General features: G+C 39.3%; 1 protein-coding gene across 1 annotated transcript; it reads right to left on the minus strand.

The window, feature by feature from the left end:
• Positions 1 to 328: 328 nt before the first annotated feature.
• On the minus strand, positions 329 to 13,486 carry GDF10 (growth differentiation factor 10; the record flags this gene model as incomplete). Its single annotated transcript, XM_010714531.3, has 3 exons — positions 329 to 2,511; positions 8,072 to 8,976; positions 13,360 to 13,486. Coding segments are annotated over 3 exons (1,224 nt in total), but the record flags the coding sequence as incomplete, so codon positions are not given.
• Positions 13,487 to 13,488: the final 2 nt, after the last annotated feature.

Genomic DNA, 13,488 nt, shown 5'->3' on the forward strand with positions numbered 1-13,488 from the left:
CACTCCATGAATACAGAATATTTGTGGTAGAAAGTACTTCGTGCCTTAGCAGGATGGAAGCCTTCCAGATACAATTATTCATCAGAGGATAGTAGGTGTTGTATCCTTTCCCTGAGAAATATACTTGTAATGCAATAATAAAGAAGAATAGACTGTCCTTCAAGGAGGAAAGGCTCGGCATCTTTCTCTCTGTGCTACCTCACTGCTTTCAGAAGTTTGATCTGCTCCTGGTCTGCCTAGATTATGGCATAACAAGTGGGTAAAAATGGAATACATCATCAGTGTGTCCTGGCAAGGAGGGATAGAGAGAAAGAGAATTGACAGGCTCAGTAATGAAACATCAGTTGTTAGAAGAGTGTTGCAGTTGCAGAATGTATCAACAGAGGATTGCAAGAGAATTAGAGGGAAGTAGAGTTATTTCTGTTAAGACTTTTAATGGAACAGCTGCCAAATATTGTGTCCCATGTTGAAGTTCATTGCTGGAAAAAGAATTTAATGAAAGTTCTGGAAAGACTTCAGAAAAGAGCTATGAGAAATTGTTTTGAGGCTTAGAATAATAAGAAATCAAAGTACCTATTTAAATCCTAGCCAAAACGTAATTTGACCCTGCTCTCTATACTAAAAATACACAGTGAATATATTTGGGATAATAGACAAAAGAGATCTAATAAAAATAGGTTACAGTAAAATCCAATGGATTGAAGCTAAAGTTCAATAAATTCAACCTCCAATTAAGCCACAAAGAACAAAACTTTTGAAACAACTACTATCCAGTAGAGATAGATTACCACTTGAAGTTGTTTAAGCCAAATTTATGCATGTTTTTCAATATTTCCAAGCTTAAAAAACAAAAGCTCCATAATACACGATGCAAAAAAACTACTGAATGTAACAGAGAAGATTTATAGAATGACAATTCTACTATTTTTAGATACTACTGTTCCTTTAATTTATTAGCTTTTGTTAAAAGCATGTAACAATCTAGAGAATATAATTTACAAAAATATAAATCTTGGTTATTTTTTTTTTAGTATTTCAACATATTAATATATAGTATGTGTTACTCAGAGCACATGTTTAACAGCCTAAAGTCATCCAGCAAATAAAAAGTGTGGGGTGTTACATTATGTCTTTTGTAGAACAAATTATATATTAATACAGGGTAACCAAAATGTCAGTATTAGCATACGGTGTATGTGAAAGCCTATGTAGTGCAAGGTTTATTACTGGACTTATTCCAAGTGCAAGGCCTTGCACCTGGGTCGTGGCAACCCCTGCTGTAAAACCTGGGAGATATAAGTATAGGGCACAGACCTGGGTATACTAGTGGGTGGTAAGCTGGACATCAGCCCTCAATGTGCACCTGCAGTCCAGAAAGCCAGCGGTATCTCAGTGTTCTGCCCAGAGAAAAGGAAGCTCAAGGGATACCTGTTAGTGGCCTTTCAGTATCTTGAGAGGGCTAGAAGAAAAGAAGGGGACAGCATCTTTAGGAGAGTGTTTTGTAATAGGACAAGTGAAAATGGATTCAAACTAAAAGAGAGGGATGTAGATTGGGTAGAAGGAAGAAGTTTTTTTTACAATTGGAGTTGTGAGGCACTGGAAAAGTTTGCCCAGAGAGGTGGTGGATACTCTATCCCTGGACACATTCAAGGGTGGGACTCTGAGCAGCATGATGGAGCTGTAGGAGTCCCTGTTCATTGCATATATGCATTGCATCATAAAGGTCCAGATGACCTTTAAGGGTCCCATCCAACTCAAACAATTCCATGATTGTATGATTCTCTGACAGTGTAATATACTTGCTTCCTGAAAAAAATATACATATTAAGCCCTTTATTACAGCATGTTTTTCAGTATAAATATGCAGATTATGAGTGTTTTAGGCAAAACATTTTGTGTACAGAAGTGATATCCTAATATAAGCCATTCTTTGCAAGTTCACTTCCCATCTTCTTAATTAATTGAAGAGATAAAAATAGTAAAAATAGCATATAAAAACATGTTTTAGTCTTTTGATTATGGAAAACTTTACATATAATTTTCTCACTAAATACCAATGTGTCTTGGATAGGTGGGTTAGGAAGACATTTGTAAAAGTATTGAATGCCTAGAAGGTGAATGTACAAGTCAAATGATGGCACTAAGGCATATCCTTTCAGGTGGGCACATGTATCATTCTCATCTCTCTACATGCCTCCTGCAGAAGAATTGTAGGCTTGCATTCATTTGTCAACTCAAGAGGATTAATTTCCTGTTCACAACTTCCCAGTGCAGTCAGGCAGGATCTGTAGGTGTTGTTGAAGATGTATTCGTATGAACTTATCGGCAGGCACAAGTTTCAACTGACATATTGGGGTATACCTTCAAAACAACATTTTTGTTCTCATCTAAGAACAAGACACTGAGTGAGCTCATTTTGTCAGGAACACAGCAGGGCTCTGGGATGCCAGGAATGATTCCCACTGCTTTCACGATGCTCTGGATTGTAGCGTGATTTGATGGTCTGACAACCTGGAACAGAAAAGGAAATGCTTATTATTTCATTTATGAGAAATCTTTTTCCCAAGAGGGCTTGGAAAATGACTACAAGTGTGTTTGTAGGTTTTTTTGTTTGGTTGGTTTTCAAAAAAGAAATATATGTGATTGAGTCACAAGGCCACACAGCACAGTCATGCCCTGACATTTCCAGCCTTCTTGCACAGGATGTGTCCAAGTTTGTATGCCTTCTGCTGCCTTCATAAATACCAGAGGAGGGCACTGGTGGCACAGGCAGCAGTCAGCTGCCTGGAAAGAGAACCGTGTCCATGACGGTAGCTATTAAATGCTGGAGGCAGATATGCAGGAGAAAAGGGCTAAGGGGGGCACACTTCTCAGCTCAAGGTTATCTCTTTCTTAACCTCTTGTCTGACTGGGAAAATTGGCTACTGTAATTATTTCCAAAATAACTATTTCAGTCTTGCAGTAGTACTTCTGGTATAAATTATACTGAATTAGTTACATTTTCCTGGAGAAATTACTGAGGTTTAAAATAAGTGCTCCAGAAGCAGGCGGGATTTGCCGTAGAATAGATGGACAGTCTCAGAGTGTTTTGTAATCAGAGGACCCTTGCAAATGAATACTTCATACCTGCAGTCTGCCTACTGCCCTCTGTCTCCCTCAGCAGACTCCCCCAACACCCAAGCTCCAAGCTAGTCTTGAAGTGGGAGAAAAAAAACAAAAGGCTGAGAGAGCAGGAAAAACATGAAGTGAGATTTCACCACAGCTTTATATCTATATGCTGTTTATGGTACTGACCCACCCTATCTATTGATTTTCTGACACGGTGGAAAATTATTTGAGAAATGCTATTAGCTATAATGGCTCTGAGAATAAATGGAGAGCTAAGACTTACGTTCAGCTATTAAATAGTGTACTATTTATTACTTCTATTTTTTTTTTAAATAAAAGAATTATTTTTTTTAAAGCATGTATTCAGAAGTTACACTTGGCCCTTGTAGTCTGAGAATAGTACTAAACAGTTTTTACCAATTCTGTTACTTCAGGTACATACAGTCAAGCAGAGGTTTACCAGTGAAGCAGTGACAGGTGTCAACCTTTCTGTGTCACTGCCTCAGCATAGCATGGAATAAATGTTCTCCAAGTACATGATGCAGTAATGAGGCATACAACCCGTCACTGATGCTGAAGCTTCAGTGACTCCTGTTCATATGTTGTGCTTGAATAATCCAAAAAATGAGTGCAGTAACAGGTGGTCAAATTTGTGTGGTCATATTTGGCATTTTGCTACAGTTTTAGTAGTTTTCATCAGATTTGGTACAAGTGGCACCTTGGGGACAAAAAAGGAAATTTGCAGATCTCAACATGGAAGCAGATTCTTCAAGTGAGAAGAATTATTCTCATATGCTTTTTATTTTTCAGATAACTATGAAGTATATATGAAGCATTATTTTTTATTTAATCATGAAAAGCTATGCAGTGCATTGCTAAATCAAACAATGTTTTTTTAAGAATTATTCAATTCTGATACATTTAAGTATAACATCATACCAGAAACTCAGAACAGACCTCAATTTCTACAAATGCTTCTAGCTGTTCCTTATTTGAAACGACTTCGTGTGAACCATTACAAGGGCAGAATGTGAAATCCATTTGTGATTCTTCACTGTTTCAAGACAGCATCACTGTCAAGATGGTCCCAAGAGGTGACCAATCCTGAAAAGAGCCTTTCTGTATTTATCATGCACTGGCATAATTAGCAACAGTTTACTCTCTCATGCCACCCTTAATCTTAGGATTTCAAAGCTGTCCACAAACAGGCAGCAGTAAATTAGTTTAATGTTTGCTACATGAAGTAGAAATAAGCTTCTGCCTACACTGTTTGTGTCAGCAGATCTGGACAGCAAGACAAATGGAAGTAGCCTTTATATATACAAGCAATTGCAGAGTTTAGAAATTCAAAAAACTGAAGCTCCTAGAATCTAGTTCTTGAAATAACCTGTATGACAAACCTCCTGAAATGGTCGTGTCTCCTTTATTCCTTCATGGTGCTACTTGTAACAGTCACAAATCTTAATGTACTACTGAAACAGAGTTTGTTTACCCCATGCAACAGATAGCCACCATCATTGTCTTCCGTGACAATTACTTTGTTGTAGAATCCTCACATATGAACATGCAGAAGATCCTTCAAGGATCTTCTCCAGCCATACAGCCTCGGTAACTGTGGGGAACAAAGAGATGTGAGCCAAGTTCAGTGAGAGCAGCTGTCACCCCTGAAACTAGTTAGAAACAATTCAGCCTGAATAAATCAAGCTACCAAGATGACAGCACTAATTAGGTTTCTAATGCCTGGAAGCATACATATTAAGAGCAACAATGCTTAAAGAGAAAGCTGCCTATTATGGAATATTACTTTGTGCAGAATCTGGCTGCCTGAGTCCTATACCCACAGCGGAGCCAGGCAGCACACCCATCCCACATTCAGCCAGGCTCTAAATTTTCCAGCCCTTCTGGAATTCTGGCCCAAGTGCTCAGTGACCTTGGGCTGAGCTTGACTTTAACCTTTATACCAAAGTGCTGAAGTGGAAAGATGGAAAGTCTGAGTTGAATGCCCAGTAGGGATGATACTGGGCAGGCACTATGTCTTAAATGCTGGCTAGTAGTTTTATCCATTGGGCCAGGTTCTACTCTTTCTTAATCTCTAGGACAATCCTGGCTGGAGGAAATTTTAACCTCAGAAAACCAGAGTGTGTTGATGTAGTTGAAAAGCAAATCTGAAATTCTTCAGGTTTCACTCCTTATTCCTGCTTTATGTCCCTTTTAAAGTCTGCTTTATCATGAACATACTGATCAAAGAACACCCTCTGCCACATATTAAAAAGCAGCACTTCTTAGCTTCAATAAAGTTTGTTTTTTCATGTAGAGAGTGGAATTAAAACTGATAATCATAAATGATGCTTTCACAAGGACATAATTGAGATTATTCTAATTACTATTGATAAGGGAGAAGATATATCCAAATTCTGGTTTCTTAGCAGTAACCATGGCCACTGAATCAGAGGCATGACATGGCAACAGAAATCAGCAAAGCACTATCAAAACTAATGCAGCATTCCTGTTATGGCGCCTGAAAATGCAGTTTATCTTGATGCTGTCATAGAGGTGATGTTGGCAATATGTCTGCACACCTGAATGAGACTGAAGTCTCAAGATAGTATCTAGCATATAAACTTTCTTTAAATAAGATGACTGCGTGAAAAAGTTACAAGCATGAAGTCCATGGAACTTGATCTCATATTTCAGAGTAAAGAGGTCATGGAAAAATACACAAGATGAGCCCTGAGCTGCTGTAGCTTACCTGTTCCTATGAATAAAGTTAAAATCTAAGAGTCCTGTTGGGTAAGCATCTTCCTGCTTAAATAATTTTTATTGTCTTCATGAGCTATTCACTTTAAATTTTCTGTGTAAACAAATCCTTCCCAGTCAGGGAATAAGAGTTTCAGTGGCAAGGCAGATGAACTTGAAACAAAGCAACTTGTACAAGTGCTGTTTTGTATCAAGAAATGCAGTCAAATTAGATGTGCAGATGTACTAAATAAAAATAATCTTTCAGTGTGTTGATTCCCAACATCCCAAGTATATGATTCTCTCCACAATTTTGAAAGAGTACCTTGGAAATAAGTTTTATTTCTCCATCACCAGCTGACTTCATGGTCCAAGTCTTCATGACTTAGAGCTACACCCAGCCTTTGATGTCGATCTAGAAAGATCGTATGCATGCTTTCCTGACTTGAGACATATGTGCAACAGCAAAGGCTATTTCTCCTTCCACAACGTTCATAGTAATTTTTATACTCTGGCCCAAGTTGAAGTTTCATTCAAGCATGCAGATATCCTATTTGTCCTTGCTGTTGGAAACCATGATTTTAATCAGTTAAAACTGTGAATCTGTCTGTATACTTTTTCCCTTAAAAACACAAAGCTAACAAAAAGTAGACCTCCAAACAAATCTAAAATCCCCAAATCTGGATGATGCTAATATAGCTACCAAGATGCTAATATAGCTACAGTAATTCATCTCTAGCTAGCACATTGAGAATTAAAATGGTTTTGATTTCCAAGAAAATATGTATTCTATAGCAAGCAATATTTCTAGATGCAGTATTAAATAAGTCAGCAATACAAGCTTATTTTACTGTTTCAACTGTAAGTGTATCAAATCTCCTTCGGTTCTGTCAGCTTCTTTGTGCCATAGAGTTTTGCTTACAAGAAGCCAAGTGTTATTTTCTATTTCTTTGGTATGTATGAATAATGCATTAGACTATGGCAGAGGACCCATATTCCTAAGTTGTGTTTTGTATTTTGAGTGATCTTTCTATTCTACAACGGAAAAGTGAGAACTGTATGTAAGCCTCTGCAAGTTTAATTTTTACCAGATCATCTATCAGTTTATGTATACCTGTGTCAGAATTGGCCAGCTGCATGAGAATATTCAGTCTGGGCACATTTCTTCACCCCACCCTGAAATCTGGATTTTCACTGTTCCTGGACTTAAACTAGCCTGCATATCTACTCTTCCTACAATCATACTACTGATTTCAACACAAGCATACATCAGCACCCTATAGGGCAGATTCTTGTCTCAGAACTTTGATATCCTGTTCTGGAAAGCACTATCAATTACTTATGGACAGAGTGTTCACATGCAAAAAGAAAAAAAAGAAAAAAAGGCAGTTAAATGAATAATTGGGCCATTTGTAGGTTGAATTGCAAAATAATTACTTTCTGAACATGAATGTTATGCTCTGCTTCAAACTTTTGCCCTTTATCTGAAAGCCCTATAAAGTGCGAAGAATTTCTGCATTGCACAGGATTGCCAAAATTTCCACTTGTTGCCATAGAATAAGTAAGCTGGGAGTAGGCCAAATCAGAATTCCACTAGAATTCAAAAACTTCATATTTGCCTCTTTATTAGGAAATTTCACACTGCTTCTCTAGAAGGAATTCAAAACACCGGAGTTAGAGTGTTACAGACAGCTACTTGGCATTCTCTGCTGTATATGGAAAAGAAACCTTTTTTTTAGCTCCAGCAGGATTTTCTTAATTTTAAGACTTAAATTAAGGAAGCACTTAAGAATTTTGAGACAAATACCAGTTCAGTTGGCATTCTTATTTTCAAAGTAACAAGCAGTTTCTTCAGTTAAAAATGTGTCATTATCCCTCAATTTTTTCCTGAGGTAGTACCAGTGGAATTCAGAAATACTTTGGTACAGTACTTGTTTTATTAGTTTTAATACTGTGGTGATACCACACCAAAATAATTTGGTTTAGTGTGTAACCCCAAGGTAAACTTCAGAGATTTTTTATTCTTCAGCTGAAATTAAAAATAACTTGGAATCTTTTTGCACTCTGATGGATGGTAAAAACAGAGTAGAAACAGTGCTGCTTAAATTAGTTTGAAGGCAGTGAGATGGGTAGAAGTCTAAAGGTAAAATCTAGCTAACAAAGTAGCTGGATAGGCAGAGCAGTAGTCTACTAGTTGCAAGCTAACAGCAATGAAAAGGCATGCTACCTTGGGCATTGGAAATTCACATGTCCCTGCACAGTAGTAGGCATCAAATGATTTGGGAGATATGATCCATTCATTCCAGCCAATATCAGCAAAGTCAACTTTCATGTATCTTCTTGAGCAAATCCTAGGCTCATTCCATTGTTTTCGCCTTGCTTTCTTCATTGTTTTCTCATCAAAGTTTAGCACCTGAGACTTTGCAAGCATTTCTGCATTTTCTTGCCCTTTTCTCCTTCGGTCTTTACGAGAGGCTTTTGGCTTCAAGGACTTGTAGGCATTCTCCCATATGTCATGCTTATCATATTTATTGTTATACTCTACCTCTGGCAATTCATTGTTCTGAATAGAACTAGAAAGGTAAGTATCCCTTCTCACTCGAGTATCAGCAGAAGCATTAGGTGACACACTTCGATCCCCATCACTGGAAGGGAATGGGTCGTAACGCTGTAGGGTGACAGCCACACTGTTAGGTTCAGAGATCGCAAGGTCATTGGCATAAACCAGTATGTAAGGCAAATGACTGGTGACCTGTTCAGGGAAGCCTCGGTGTTTCTCCCCAGAATCAAGCTCAGCACAGAGGATAAGCTCTGCAGATCGTTTCGATTCTTTTATGATATGTGAAATGTCCTTGGCATGCCAAGCCCCTCGCCTTTGAAGAAATACACTGATGTTCCCTTTCAGTTGTCCATAGGCAGAATTCTGAGGGATGCTTCGGAAGATGAGGTTGAGCCGCAGGATGGGAGGCAGGTGTAGGAGGCGGCACGATGAGTTCTTGGATCGCTTACAAAGCACTTCCCGGTGCCGAGGATGTTTGTCGGCATAGAAGTGAAAAGTGGCAGCAAGAACCATCTCTGAATCCTGCATGGATGTTAGATTGAAGCAGTACAGGGGCTTCTGTGACAAGAATTCTGCAAAAGAGCAAGGAAACCATTATAAATATCCAAGATAAAAACAACAGCAACAACAACAACAAACAAAACACCAGCAGTCAAACCACTTATCCTTACAAGTGGATGAGTTAACTTTGCTTTTTGCTTACTCTCTTCAAACCAGGTATGCATTCAGCTTGTTGGAGTCACTTCAGCTTAAAAGTGTGCAAGCAATGTTTGCAGTTATACTTAAACATAACTTTTCCTATGGCACATGAGCAGAAAACATGCCTGGATAGAGCATCACGTCTTCATTGACATTAATGTTTTGACAGCATCTCCCTTGTTCTCTGTACTTCACTATATGCATAATGTTCTTGGTAACATACCTGGCCCAAGTGAAACATATGCTGCATGTGGCATAGAAGATGGCCCTTGACAAAAATCCCTTTTTTAGAGGCATACTACTTACTCCCTGATTACAGATCAATAAGATGCATAGGAAAAATAGCTAAGCTTAAGAGTGTACAGGAAAGTGGTAGCAGAACTAGGAGATGACCCCGCTTTCTTAAGCTCAGTCTGGTAGTAAGAAAGCATTAAAGGACAATAGTGGGTAACCACTAAACTGGTGCTTGCTGTCTTCCAGTTCAGGTATGTGCTGGCTAGAGTCATCATTTGGACTAAACCACAGCAAGTTACAGTGTTCACTAATCCCAAGACTGCATAGATAGCCTGGAAGTAACAATAGTTCAGTAGGCAATTTCCATCCACACGATCTGTATTTTTTTCCTGATGCAGTGAAATGGAACAGCCTGTACCAATACCAATTCAGTAACGTTTTCACACATGGCAGAGCAGTTGACAGGTGGCATTCCATGATGCAACCCTACTTGTTTCTGCAGTTCAAGACAGGATTCCTATCAGAGAACTTTTTGTCAGTACTAGTCATATCCAAAGATGCTCAGTCTATGAAAAAATAAGTTTAGATTCAAATCTTGGGAATATTTTGCTCCTGGCACTATCAGTTCTACAGAAACCTCTCAAGCTTATGCATCTTTGGGATAAAAATGTTTCAGATGTGAGTCTGAGGGCTGCACATGAGAAGAGGATTTGGAATTAGAGCTCAGAAAGGGAATCTAAAGTTTTCGAAACTAGTTCTGTATTCCAAAGTGAAACAAATTACAAAAAAAGTCAAATTTCTTTGTAGTATAGAATCAATCTACAGCTACTGAAAGGCTGGAAAAAACGCCTGGAAGTGAGTTTTTTTTGTTAGAGACTGAGGAAACGTGAGTTTTGGAGAAAGCATAGTAGTATAATAATAATTAATCATATAATTCATGCTTTTACCAGTATTTCAGCCAAGAATTGCTATGCTTTACTGGTCTACTCTTAGTTGAATGGTACTAGCTATATATATTATAAAAGTTAGTAATTTTTTACTGATTGTATCTACCTTTCTACAACTTCAAGTTCAGAATACAGGCAAGATGTATTGAGGGTGTATGCAGAGATGGGTAGAGAAAAAACAGGGAAGTGGCCAAAGAAAGAAAGTAGCTTTTAGTGGGTAATCCACCTGCTAGGAGAACACTGCATTGCAGTAAGTGAAGATTAGCAATGCGGATTTACTGATAACACGTAGCAAAAACAATATGCAGAAAACCTAATTTAAAATGCTTTTAAAGCAACTGTAAATCTCTAGAGGCCAGACTTACAGTTTTGTGAGAAACCTTTATTTGCTTTTCTTTCACAGACACACAAAACAGTCAATTAAATTGCTGCTATTTTCTAGTCTGTGCTTTATTTAGTACAGAAGATGGATGGCATTCAGGAAATGAGACTGAGCTTCAAGAAGCAATTTACAGGAGGGTTTCGTGGCTTAGGCAGCTGCTTGCTGCCATGAAGACCAATTCTTTTGTCTCAGCAACCTAGATGAAGCTGGGCAATAACTTCGTATCTCACATTTGGTAAGAAAATACATTCCAAGGCCACTTATGACTTGACTGTGCAGCTAACTTTGGTCAATTTGTGCTGTTTTCTAAAGCTACAAAGTTCTCTGAAAACTGGAAAGCATCTAAAGAAAAAATGTCTATAGACTAGTTTGTCCTGAACTAAAACAAAACTTGAACTATGAGCTAAGTGCTTATCTCTCAGCTCTTTATCAGAGAAGCAACAAACTCTTGTGAACACACATGGAGGTTAGTTGAGAAGCGGTGATGAAACGTCTGTGAAAAACTCCTAAAGTGCTAGACAATTCTAAATGCTGCCAGAGAAACAACGTTCTATTTGGAACAGGTGCAGAATTCATACGCTATACAGCAATTACCTCACACTGAGTGTGGACTACTGTTACATCATAACTCACTTGAAACAATCCATACAATTTAAGGGATGTATGCTTTCTGAGGGCTAAATAGCAGTACAACTCTGTAGCTGAGAAGACCTCAGTAAATGCATATGATGATGGAACAAACTAAGTCTGGACTGACATGTTGCAGCTGAGGTCCACTTTATCACAGATGCTAGAGTGTGCAACAGCAAGGGGCTTTAAGCTGCAGCATAGAAATAAGTGATTACAGGTTTTCTGAAGGGGACTTTAATTTTTTTAAGCCCATTCCTTGGAACAACAAAGAAAAAGTCATTGTAGGTAGAATCAGTTTTGCTTATCTAGATAAGAAAATAAGGGTCATCTACATTTCATTAAGATGAGATACTCCACTTGTTAGGTGATACCATCTTGTTAAGTGATCATACTGATTTATTCTCTCAGAAGAACTCTAGAATTTCTTGGAGGATGTAGAGGGAAAAAGAAACCATACTGATTGGCTAGTTTTTCCTCTCTCTTTATCTTGTGTCATTCTGCGGTTCATTTCAGACTGCTCATCACTAGTCAAATGAATCAAAAAGAAAGTACATATATATTTTTTTTTTCATAAAGAAGTGCAAAGGAGCTTCTGCTTTCATGTTGCATGTATTACTGGGGAGAGACAGAACCCAGAAGAGAAATATACAGGTGGAATACAGGAGAAATAGTTTGGACACAGGTGTGCTTTATCCCTGCTGCATGATTCTATGCAAGTTACTCTGCAAGAATCTGCCATGATCTGATAGATGAGCAAAATGCTGACATGCACTTGTTCAGTGCCACCTGTATGGGTAGGAAATGCTATTTTGATATTTTGAAACTGAAACTGTGGATGTAAGTTACCTGAGGGAGGGGAAAAAAAAAGAAGAAGAAAAAGTATTCCCTATCGTATTCCTCCCAAATCATTCTTAGTGGTATGGGGCCTTGCTTGGATAGCAGCAAGTATCACTTGAGTATCAGTTTGCCAGGAAAAGTACAAGTAGAAAGGGGAGATCACAAAATAGCTATCCACAGTGAAAGCTCTTTCCTAACCCCTGTTAGTTAGCATCTGGCTAACGGTGTAAAGCATAAAGATTTATTTCCTTCCCAAATGACTGCAGTTACAGTACATCTTTAGTCCTGGTTTCTTTACACTGTTGTTAGCCACATTATCTTCCATGGGATCCCCTCCTTCTAAAACGGATAGGATGACTTTTTATTATTACATCTGACACTGGATAAAAATTTAATTGATATGCACTATAGAGTAGGAATTATTGTACGGTAGTCTAGTAACCATTCGCTAATAAGTCACCTATTATTTGTGCCTATGAAAACAGTTCTTCTGTAAGTGTAACAAGTGACATTCTAGAAACAAACCTCATTCTCTAAGAACCAACGTTCTAGTTATGATCTCTAACTCTAGTAAGAGTCAACCAAAGGAAGACATTTTCCAGACAGGGTTATTTTAAGTTTCCTTGTCAACAGATAACAAATGTGAAGAACACCATCTAAGTAAAGAACTTATTTCGAGGGAAGAAGCTTTAACAGTATGTATGCTGTTGCATCTCCATAGGCCAGCCTCCAGCTAAGTAAAGAAGGTGGTAAAGCATCTGCCTCAGGTTCAGGCAGCGCGAGAGCCCGAGGTGCTGAGCAGTTTGAGACGGTCCCATAGGCGGCACTCCTAGAAAACCTCGGAGCCGCGCCGGCAGCTGGAGGGGAAGACTTGCGGCTGCAGCAATCGGTGCTCAGACCGTCTCAGGAAAGGTCTGGGAACGGCTCTCCGTTCGCTGACACTTCGCATCTCCCGCAGCGGAGGCTTTCTAGAGGCTGATCGCTTCGGAGCAGATACTGTCGGTGGACAGTACTGTCGGCAGCGGTGGGAAACCACCCGTGGAGCAGAGGAGAGGCATTGCATCTGCATATTAGACAGGGTTCCCCGGCGTTCCCCCGGCTGCGCAGACCCCTGGGGGGCGGGACACCCCGCAGCCACTGACAGCTTCGGGGAGAGCCCTGAGATTCAGGGCGAAGGAGCAGCTAGCGGGCGGCGGCGGCGGTCCCCTCCCCCCCCGCCCTCTTACCTGGCCTGCCTTTGAAGCTGCGGACCGTGTTACCGTGGCCGGGCCGGCTCCCCTCCCGGTTGTACTTCTCGTAGAGCTTAAGCATGTGGACAGCTACCATGTCCTGAGCGATGCTACTCAGCGAGATCG

Source organism: Meleagris gallopavo, chromosome 8 (assembly GCF_000146605.3).
Source record: "Meleagris gallopavo isolate NT-WF06-2002-E0010 breed Aviagen turkey brand Nicholas breeding stock chromosome 8, Turkey_5.1, whole genome shotgun sequence".
NCBI lineage: Eukaryota > Metazoa > Chordata > Aves > Galliformes > Phasianidae > Meleagris > Meleagris gallopavo.